The sequence below is a fragment of the Garra rufa genome, chromosome 16, assembly GCF_049309525.1.
Source record: "Garra rufa chromosome 16, GarRuf1.0, whole genome shotgun sequence".
Lineage (NCBI taxonomy): Eukaryota > Metazoa > Chordata > Actinopteri > Cypriniformes > Cyprinidae > Garra > Garra rufa.
Genome location: NC_133376.1, coordinates 30,354,039 through 30,365,051, shown reverse-complemented (window position 1 = coordinate 30,365,051; position 11,013 = coordinate 30,354,039). Strand labels below are relative to the sequence as shown.

Genomic DNA, 11,013 nt, shown 5'->3' with positions numbered 1-11,013 from the left:
CTTTAGAATGTCAAGCCTCACTTATATTAGCTTAGTTAGATTATGAAAACAGCATCAGCCGTATTAACCTTTCAGGACCCTGACTGCATATATGTGCCTATGAAGTATGCATTATTCAAAGTCTAGAAGCAAATACAGAACAGTCTACACTTTGCCCTCTGTCTGTTCTAATTGGACATGACAGATTAAGGTTTTCCAAAGATAAATGGCCTTTTCCCTGCCCCTTTGGAATAAGTTTATCGTCAGCCCTAACACACACATACACACAATACGTGAGACAATGTGACTGTAATGTTTTGTGTGGTAAAAGTACTGGATGTTCTAGAAAGAGATTACAGTCCCAGCCTTTAAGAATTATGCATATTCAGGGCTAAAGGGAACCACATTTAACTTGTTACTTTTAATACACTTACAGCATGGATTTGTGGAACAAATGCTTTTTTAGTGGGCATGCTGTTACTTGTGTATTTACATAAATCTGAAATTGAGTGAACAGCTTCCCAGATGTGTTAACAACAGGCAAGATCAGACATCATAGGAGAACTGTGCCATTTTTTTCTTAGTAAGACAATTAACATTTATCTAATCTAGGTAAATAATATAGTTAACCATTTGTTAACTCAGCAAAGATGCATGACATTGATCAAAAATGACAGTAATGACTAATAATGTTAAAAACTAATTTTATTTTTATTCTTTTATTTAAAGTATTATATTAACAAGCAATGTTTTTAACATTGATTATAATAAATGTTCCTTGAGCACCAAATTAGCATATTAGAGTAATTTCTGAAGGATTGGCACAGTGTTTTAAGATTTTTGTTTATCCGAAATGTGACTGCATCACGTAATGACACAAGCAGTGGAAAAGCGAACTGTCCTCATCATTGATTAATGCCACTCAGATGTCAGGTCATTACTTTCCCCAGGAACCACAGGCAGTTCCTGGAAAACCACAGAGCAACTACCCTGTAATTATCTAAATATGACCAAGCCCACAGTCCAATGCTAATATACGCACATCTGGTTCAATACATAAATGTTCTGTTCCCAGACAATCTCATAAATTTGCAGCCACCATTTTTTTTACTATTAATGGTGACAGTGAAATGCCCTGGTCTCTTTAGAACGTTAATGGACATGTGCTAATGCATAATAAGGGTCTTCATGTTATTATGCTCAACTACTTATACTCTACTTGATCATAAAATGACCTTGTACAACATAATGACATTAAAGGGTTAGTTACCCTATCTTTAATTAGTCACACTCATGTCGTTCCAAACACGTAAGACCTTCGCTCATTTTGGGAACACAAATTAAGATATTTTTGATGAAACCCGAGACCTTTCTGATCCTGCACTACCATGTTCAAGGCCCAGAAGGTACTAATACTAATAGTCCATGTGACATCAGTGGTTCAACCTTCATTTTTTGAAGCTACGAGAATTCTTTTTAAAGGAATTGTTGAATAATGTGATTATACAGCGGTGTGAAAAATGTTGGCCCCCTTCCTGATTTTTTTGCATGTTTGTCACACTTTAATGTTTCAGATCATCAAATAAATTTAAATATTAATCAAAGATAACACAAGTAAACACAACATGCAGTTTTTGAATGAAGTTTTTTATTATGAAGGGAAAACAAAAATCCAAACCCACATGGCCCTGTGTGAAAAAGTGTTTGCCCCCTAAACTTAATAACTGGTTGGGCCACCCTTAGCAGCAACAACTGCAATCAAGCATTTGCGATAACTTTCAATGAGTCTGTTACAGCGCTGTGCAGGAATTTTGGTCCACTCATCTTGGCAGAATTGTTGTAATTCAGCCACATTGGAGGGTTTTTGAGCATGGACTTTGACTAGGCCACTCCAAAGTCTTCATTTTGTTTTTCTTCAGCCATTCAGAGATGGATTTGCTGGTGTGTTTTGGATCATTGTCCTGCTGCAGAACCCTTCAGCTTGAGATCATGAACAGATGGCCGGACATTGTCCTTCAGGATTTTTTGGTAGACAGCAGAATTCATGGTTCTGTTTATCACAGCAAGTCGTCCAGGTCCAGAAGCAGCAAAACAGCCCCAGACCATCACACTACCACCACCATATTTTACTGTTGGTATGATGTTCTTTTTCTGAAATGCTTTGTTACTTTTACGCCAGATTTAATGGGACACACACCTTCCAAAAACCTTTGTCTCGTCGGTCCACAGAGTATTTTTCCAAAATTCTTGGGGATCATCAAGATGTTTTCTGGCAAAACTGAGACGAGCCTTTATGTTCTTTTTGCTCAGCAGCGTCAGGAGTCATGGACACTGACCTTAACTGAGGCAAGAGAGGCCTGCAGTTCTTTAGATGTTGTTGTGGGGTCTTTTGTGACCTCTTGGATGAGTCGTCGCTGCGCTCTTGGGGTAATTTTAGTCGGCTGGCCACTCCTGGGAAGGTTCACCACTGTTCCATGTTTTCACCATTTGTGGATAATGGCTCTCACTGTGGTTCGCTGGAAACCCAAAGCTTTAAAAATGGCTTTATAACCTTTTCCAGACTGATAGATCTCTCAATTACTTTCTTTCTCTTTTGTTCCTGAATTTCTTTGGATCTCAACATGATGTGTAGCTTTTGAGGATCTTTTGGTCTACTTCACTTTGTCAGGCAGGTCCTATTTAAGTGATTTCTTGATTGCAAAGAGGTGTGGCAGTAATCAGGCCTGGGTGTGGCTGGGGGGCAAACACTTTCACACAGGGCCATGTAGGTTTGGATTTTTTTTTCCTTCGTAAAAAAAACAACCTTCATTTAAAAACTGCATGTTATGTTTACTTGTGTTATCATTGATTAATATTAAATTAGTTTGATGATCTGAAACATTAAAGTGTGACAAACAGGTCCTACAGGTTTGGAATGACATGAGGGTGAGTAATTAATGACAGAATTTTTATTTTTGGGTAAAATATCCCTTCAAGTGTATGACTTCTGCACCACTAGCATAACCAGACTGGTTGTTTTCAATCTTCTTGAAACACTTTCCCGTCTGCCATTAGTCATAGTGCCATAAAGCCCTGCTTAAAACTCATTTTAATGGATGAGTTAAAATAATAAAAAGAGTTTAGATGGCATAACAGAGTCAGATCAACTTATAAAGGGTTTCTCTACAAATAAGATCTGATGACAATTTGAAATGACGCACAAATTTCAAGATGTAAACCATCAAGAAATGATGAGGAACACCCATCTTTCTTTAACATCTCTCTGAACCATAAGTGAGTCTCATGGAGAGAAACTTCATGCTTTACATTTCTGTGTGCTGTTTAACAACATCAAGGCACTTCTCTCACTTTCACATGATACATCAACAAAATCCAGATTCTCATCCCCTCTGTCAGTCTGCACGAAAATGAGCTTTTCTTCCTTTAAAGACGATCTCAAAGCCTGCTTACAGTAGGTGGCTTGTTAAATTGGTTTGCCAAGTGTGAGGAATCTGTGATCAAAGTATGAAAAACAAAGTCACAAAAATATTACATCAAAGAATAATAGCCTGACAAAGTGACAGCAGAAAAGGTCATCCGAGGCGGATTGAAAAAAGATGCAAATAATGCTGCATGTCTTGTTTACTCAGCTCACTTTTCCAGTCAATCAAAACTGAATTTGGGAGCAAATCACATTGTCTTAGTTTTCCACCAATGTCATGTTTTGTTATATAGTTTCAGTGTTCACGTCATCTACTGCATGCATCATTGTTTTTCACCAAAAACAAGAGAGAAGGAAAATGTCATTATTCAAGAAATGCTGAGAGTAACACTGTTGGTCATATGATTTTACTCTTGAAAAGCTTATGAGAATCAAAGAGCACCGTCTTAAAGGGATAGTCCACCCCAAAATGACAGTTCTCTCATGAATTACTCAACCTCATGTTGTTCCAAACCTATAACATCTACAGATCACAAAGTAAAGGGTTAGTTCACCCAAAAATGAAAATTAGCCATCATTTACTCACCCTCCAGGCATCCTAGGTGTTTATGACTTCCTTCTTCCAGACAAATCCTATCAGAGTTATATATATATATATATATATATATATATATATAAATGTCCTGGCTCTTTCAAGCTTTATCATGCCAATAGGCGGGTGTTTCTCTTCATTAGTCCAAAACAAGTCTAATAAAGTGCATTCATCCATAAGTGCCCCAAACAGCTCGGGGAGTGAATAATGGCCTCCTTTAGTGAATCGATGCGCATTTGTAAGAAAAATATCCATATTTAAAAAGCAATAATCACTTTAATCTAAGCTTGTGCTCACTATTATACACGGAAGCAGCTCTGGGCGGGCGATGGAGGATGTCGGTGTTGTGCATGCGCTGCTTAGAAGTGACGAACACAGTGAAAAAGATCTAAACAAAAACAATGGTCATGAAATAGAAGCACAAAACGAGGATTTGTAAAGAAGAATGTCGGAGGATTTCGATATAAACCAAGAGGAGACCGTTTTTTCTTTGTTAAAGTAAGAAAACTTTGTTTCCTTTGCTCCTGTAAACAAATGTTAGTTTTCACAAGACTCACAGGCTCATCTGCCCGGAGCTGCTTCCGGGTACAACAGTGAGTGGAAGCTAAACAAAAGTGATTATTAAATTGAATATGGATATTTTTCTTACAAAAATGCATCGATTTGCTACACGAGGCCTTTATTCACCCCCCGGAGCTGTGTGAGGCACTTTTTATTATGGTTGAATGCACTTTATTGGACTTGTTTTGACCCGTCCAAGAAACACCCACCTATTTCAATGATAAAGCTTGAAAGAGCTAGGACATTTTTGGGTGAACTAACCCTTTAAGATATTTTTGATGAAATCCCAGAGCTTTCTGACCCTGCATAGACAGGAATGCTTGACATGAAAGGCCCAGAAAGGTAGTAAGTGGTTCAGTGGTTGAACCTTAATTTTATGAAGCTACGAGAATACTTTTTGTATCCAAGAGTCAAAAAGTCTTTGAACACATGGTGAAGACTCACAGGGAAGAGAGAAAATTGTTAGATTAAGTAGTTTTTTTCCCCTCGCACAAAAAGCATTCTCATAGCTTATTAAAATTACGGTTAAACCACTGATGTCAAATGGACTATTTTAATGATGTCCTTACTACCTTTCTGGGCCTTGAACGTGTCAGTTGCGTTGCCGTCTATGCAGGGTCAGAAAGTGGTTGGATTTAATCAAAAATATCTTCATTTGTGTTCTAAAGATGAACAAAGGTCTTACGGGTTTGAAACGACATAAGGGTGAATAATTAATGACTTTGACTGAATTTGTTTTTTGTGTGAACTATCCCTTTAATTCAGAGATACATCTTTTACATCTAACTACACTCTTGAAAGCCGAAGTCATATTGCAGTTAATAGTTCATGGTTATAGGGTTCCCTGGCAGTACTTTGCAATTTTGTGACAACTGCAGATTACTTGAGCAAACCAGTGCTTTTAGTGCCATTTGGAAAAACCACAACAATTTAGTTAATCGTTTAATGGTAGAGGAATATGGTACTGGCAGTTCTATGTCCCTTTAACTTCTAAAAAGTCTATTTACATGAACATCTAATAGTTTTCATTTTGCCTTATTATGCAATTAAAACAACTATTCAAGCAACTCAAAAGTATAAATGTCTCTACAAAAAAGAGTGACTAATACTGAAAATACTACAGTGATTATGAAAGGGGGAAAAATGTTTCTTTGATAGCAAAAACTGTAATGACATAGGAAACGTCAACAAATCAATTTGAAATATATTTACACAAGATTCACTTTTGTATTTTAGTGTTCTTTCTTGAATGGAGCCATTCTCATAAGAGTCTATAGTACATAGTAAAAGAGCAAAAGATGCATGATTGTTCAGCTCTGGTTCGAAAAAGGAGGGACATCCTTATCGTTCCTGGAATATTCGTTCTGAATTATTAATGAACATTTCGGTGATGAGTGCTGATTCAGTGATGAGTAGGCGAAGGAGTGCTGGTTTATGACACAGTGTAATTCATTTCTTTGTGATGTTATTGAGGAGAAAGTCCATGCTACCTCAAAACTGTCCTTGGATTGTTCAAAGTGGATACATATTTTTAAGTTGTGAAAACAAAACAAAAAGAGCAAAATGATATAAAAGGACACGCCAAATCCACTTTGGAAGTAATAGCAACCTCACTTATCCTGGAATACCTCATTTCCTGAACCCGAACGGCTCTATACATTCACTCACACGCAGAAAAAGGTTCATGAATGTACATACGCACATTGTTCGCAAACTTCACGTACACACAGAGAAGCAAGACCGTGTCCGATTTTCCTCCAGATATTCCATGCTATCACAGGGCCAATGGAAACTCCTGCATGGGTCAATTTATTATGGATTTGTGAGCCCAAAACGAATGGAACCGCAGGCTTAGATAAGTCAAGATAAAAAGATATCCAGGGCTGGGTTTCATTAGTTTGCAACGTCAGGGTAAAAACTCGCTCGTTTATGCACGAAGCAAGGAATATTTCCCTGGGTGAGTCTGTTGGAGGCCAGTGTTGCTGTCTCCCTGGGACTGCTTTAGTCTGAGTCATTTTTACACACACAGCTACACTCCTCATGGTGCTCCAGAGGGACATCCGTTAGAGTCTTTTGCAGCCCCCGACCCCCTGCCCTGTGTTTCAGCATCAGAACCTGCAGAAGAAGAGACAAATGTAGAGACAGATGGAGTTACACACAAAAATGATTTAAGCACTTAAACATCACTTCATTTACACTCTCATTCACTAACATGTGTACACATGAAATCATGATTTAAGAAAGAATCTGCACTACATTATTTCTAAATCCAGAATAAATTTTAGAACCAGCTCAAAACAAGTGTGCTAAAAAGTATTAATACAGTGCCTTTGCAAAAGTATTCACACCCCTTCATTTTTTTTCACACTTTATGTTGCAGCCTTGTCTTAAAACTGCTTTACATACCTTTTTCCCCACATTAATTTACACTGCATACATCATTTGTGACAACTTTGCAAATTCATTAAAAAAAATTTGAAATTAGTGCATTGCATAAGTATCCATACCCTTAACTCATTGCTTAGTTGAAGCACCTTTACAGTCTTTATAGTCCTCAAGTCTTTTTGGGTATGCAACAAGCTTTGCACATCTGCATTTGGCAATTATCTGCCATTCTTCGCCTCACCTCTTCACCTCTCAAGTTCTGTCATCTTAGATGGGGCCTGGCAGATATTTTCAGGTTTCTCCAGAAATATAGTCTGAAGTTCTGAATGCTCTTGACTGGGTTGTCATTAAGGCTAGCTCAATATTTTGGTGTATTGAGCTCTTCTTTTTCTCTGACGAGTCCCTCAGTCCCTGCCACTGAAAAACAGCCCCAAGGCATGAGGCAGTTACCACCACACTTTACTTTTGGGATGGTACTCTGCAGGTGATAAGCAGTGCCTGGTTTCCTTCAAACATGATGCTTGGAATTTGAGGTTCATCAGACCAGAGAATCTTGTTTCTTACAGTTTGAGGGTCCTATAGGAGCTTTTTTGCAAATTCTAAATGGGTTTTCATGCGTCTTCACTGAGAAGAGGATTGAGTTTGGCCATACCGCCATAAAGACAGGATTGGTGAAGTGTTGCAGTGATGTTTGTCCTTCTGTAAGTTTCTTCCATCTGCATATTTGATAATGGAGCTCAACTAGAGTGACCATCAGGTTCCCTTGCCATCAGTATAACCAAGCCCCTTCTCTATCAATTGCTCAGTTTGGCCAAGAGGCCAGCTCTAGGAAGAGTCCTAGTTATTTCAAGCTTCTTCTATCATGGATAATGGAGGCTACACGATTCTGTGAACCTTTAATGCAGCAGAAATTTTTCTGAACTCTTCTCCAGATCTGTGCCTTTACGCAAGCCTGTTTCTGAGCTCTACAGACAGTTATTTTGACCTCAGGGCTTGGTTTTTGCTCTAATGTGCAATTTCAGCTGTTAGAGCTTTTCTGAGAGGTGTGTGCCTTTCCAAATATAATTATTCAAATGAACTTGCTACAGTTTACCTCCACTCGAAATGTAGTAACATCTACAAGCAAAATGAGTGCTCCTGAGCTAAATTTTTAAGTGTCCCAGAAAAGGGTATGAATATTTTTGCAATGGAATCATTTCAGTTTTTTTTATTTCTAATACATTTGTTACAAACCTGGTTTGTGCTTTGTCATTATAGTGTATGGAGTGTAGTTTGTTGTGGGAAAAAAGTAATTTAAAGCAGTTTAACATGAGGCTGCAACAGAAAACGTGGAAAAAAAATGAAGGGGTATGAATACTTTTGCAAGCCGCTCTACATATTTATGCCACATATAATTGAGAATGAATGGAGAAAATTGATGTGAGAAGAGGCAATTTCCCATTGCGATATTAGATAGTAAGTCGGCTGTGATTGGTTCATGCCAAAAAAATCCCGTCTCTTGTGTAATCAGTGTTCCACATTTGCAAATATAATATAATGGCTTTAATGGGAAGACTAATTTTAAAAAGTAAGTAAACAACTCACACAATTAGATATAACCACTTTGTTACATCAAAATAAGACTTAAAGTGGCATGAAAACATGATCTGTGGGAGTTTTTAGTAAGTTATAAGCTTGATGAAATTTAAAGTAAATCTCTATGCCTGGGACCAATATTTACTGATCTTTGATCACTGATGATCAGAACAATTAAAAAGAAGAGCTGAACATTAGTTCCCAAATGAAATATATTGTTTAAATTGTTACTGCCTTGAGTTATTTGAATAAATGTAAAATGCTTAAAAACACTAACCTGATGAGATTCGTACACGGCTTTAATACATAGAATATTGATTACATTGTTAAAGTAAAAATATGAATAATAATTGTTTTAATTGTCCATTTCTGCAACTGTATATAATGTTTATTCAACCAAGAAAATGTGACTGGGACATGCATTTACATTTCATTAAAAAAATACTACTACTAATAATATATATATTAGTGAAAGAAACCTAATATTGGAAATGTAGAGTGTAACAGAAGGCCTTCTGTTCTTTGCTATATACCTCATGGTATTTTTTGGCCACTTTGGTGGGCGAGCACTGGCAGTCATAGCAGTTGTGAGAGCAGCATGCACAGTTCCCTCCACAGCGCTTCACCAGTAGGCAGCTGGGCCAGAAGATGGCGTCCGTCCTTTTCAGCTCCTCACGCAGCGAGACGGAAAAGTTCCGTGGAGTGCAACTGTAAAGCCGGACCTCCTCACGAAGCAGGTTCAGGTCCACCATTCCTACTCAAACAAAAATAGACAGCAGATTTTTAAAAAAGTAGAAAGTATTTCTATTGACTAAGTATTTTTTAAATCTTAGAAAGATCTTCACCTCTGGATTTCTTTTGGTGGAAGAATGATTTGCCCACCACCTGCCAGGTAGGCTTGTAGAGGTCCTCCATGTCCACCTGCCAGCGATCCGGCTCCAGGTATTTCATCACTTCCTCCATCGTGCTGAATCCAGCTACAGCTTCATTCAAAACATCCACACTCTGCATCCACGCAGGCATCACTGCAGGGGCCTCGGGCTCCGACTGCTTCTGAATACACAAAAGAAACAAACAAACAACAAATCAGTGGTACTTCAGTCACTCCATACAGGCTATTTCATTTATTAAAGGTGATTAAAAAGTGTTCTGCAGAAGCCGGATTTATTATTAGATTATCTATTGTATAATGCTTTGTTTTCCTCACACATCGCACCTAATTATGTGAAATTAAAAGGTAAATATCACTTAGGCGCAGATTGATTGCATAATTAAGGCGTAAATGGAATTTGTTAATGTATTGTTAGCACTTAAAATGCAGAAAATGCTAGACATGAAATTAGCCTTTAAAAGATTTTTTTCGCAAAATAACAATCATAGAATAAAATTAACCTAGATAACATTTTACTGTTTTTTTTTTTTTTAATAAATACATGATTAAAAATACCCCAAGTTTTATTTAAAAAAAATATTTGTTTCATGACTATTGGGAAATACAGACAAAGAGATTGCATGTACAGTTATAGCCAAAATTATTAGAACACTTGTATTAGCTAAAATGGTCAGTTATTATCTTTTGCTGTAGTTTGTCAGTAGGAAATATCAGTTAACATTTCCAAACATTAATTGTAATATTCCAGTGAGATTTTTGTTTCCACAAAGAGTCTGATAACAGCCAGTGCTCCACACAGAGATCTGATCTCGTCATTCAATCTGAAAGACTAAAACAGACTAAATCCAGAAGAACTGTGGCAACGTCTGCAAGATGCTTCTAGAAACCTACCTGCGAAGCTACAGTACTGTTAAAAGTTTTAGGCACTTGTGTAAAATGACGATGCTGTCAAAATAATGTCATAAATAGATTTTCTTTATCCATTAACTAAATTAAACATTTGAACCATCCTTTGCGTCTTGGAGACGATTATTACAATTAATGGCAATATGAATGTTTGGAAATGTAAACTGATATTTCCTACTCACACACTACAGCAAAAGATAGAAATTATGGACTTAAAACCATTTTTGAGCTATAGTGAAAATACTAGTGTTCTCGTAATTTTGGCCACCACTGTATATACACATCCTATTTCCTACAAAAATGGTATTAAAAAAAAAACACATTATATAAATAAATAAATCAACGCACTCAGCAGTTTTTTCCCCCAACAAAGCATCAGAGAACATCAAATGAGCTTTTGTGTTACTAAATTGTGAGTTAATCAGGGAATAATTTTGCTAGATGAGTTCATGTTTGACATTGGCTTATCCACAGAATCAATTAGCCAGTCCCCAAACAGCTTCACCTTGTTTGAACTCGTACACACAATTAAAAATGTACGCCAGGGCAGCAACACTGATTCCTATGGTGTTGGGCCACATTTCTGCACTCGGTTCAACTCTGCTCCACTGCCTCAGGTGCTGTGGGATCTGTCAACATGTCCTTTTCCAGCAGCTTAATTCAGGCATACTAACATAATCCCCCTATGAATGACACGTCCAA

At 37.4% G+C, this 11,013-nt stretch overlaps 1 protein-coding gene across 1 annotated transcript in view; it reads right to left on the bottom strand.

Annotated features, from left to right (window-relative positions):
• Positions 1 to 4,115: 4,115 nt before the first annotated feature.
• Positions 4,116 to 11,013, bottom strand: part of pdgfc (platelet derived growth factor c) — an 82,933-nt gene continuing 76,035 nt past the window's right edge. Inside the window, exons 4-6 of the mRNA XM_073820733.1 lie at positions 9,359 to 9,566; positions 9,047 to 9,267; positions 4,116 to 6,668 (exon numbers count right to left, since the gene is read on the bottom strand). Coding sequence (XP_073676834.1) covers positions 6,555 to 6,668; positions 9,047 to 9,267; positions 9,359 to 9,566 — 543 coding nt within the window. The 3' untranslated portion in view covers positions 4,116 to 6,554. The remainder of the gene's footprint in view (positions 6,669 to 9,046; positions 9,268 to 9,358; positions 9,567 to 11,013) is intronic.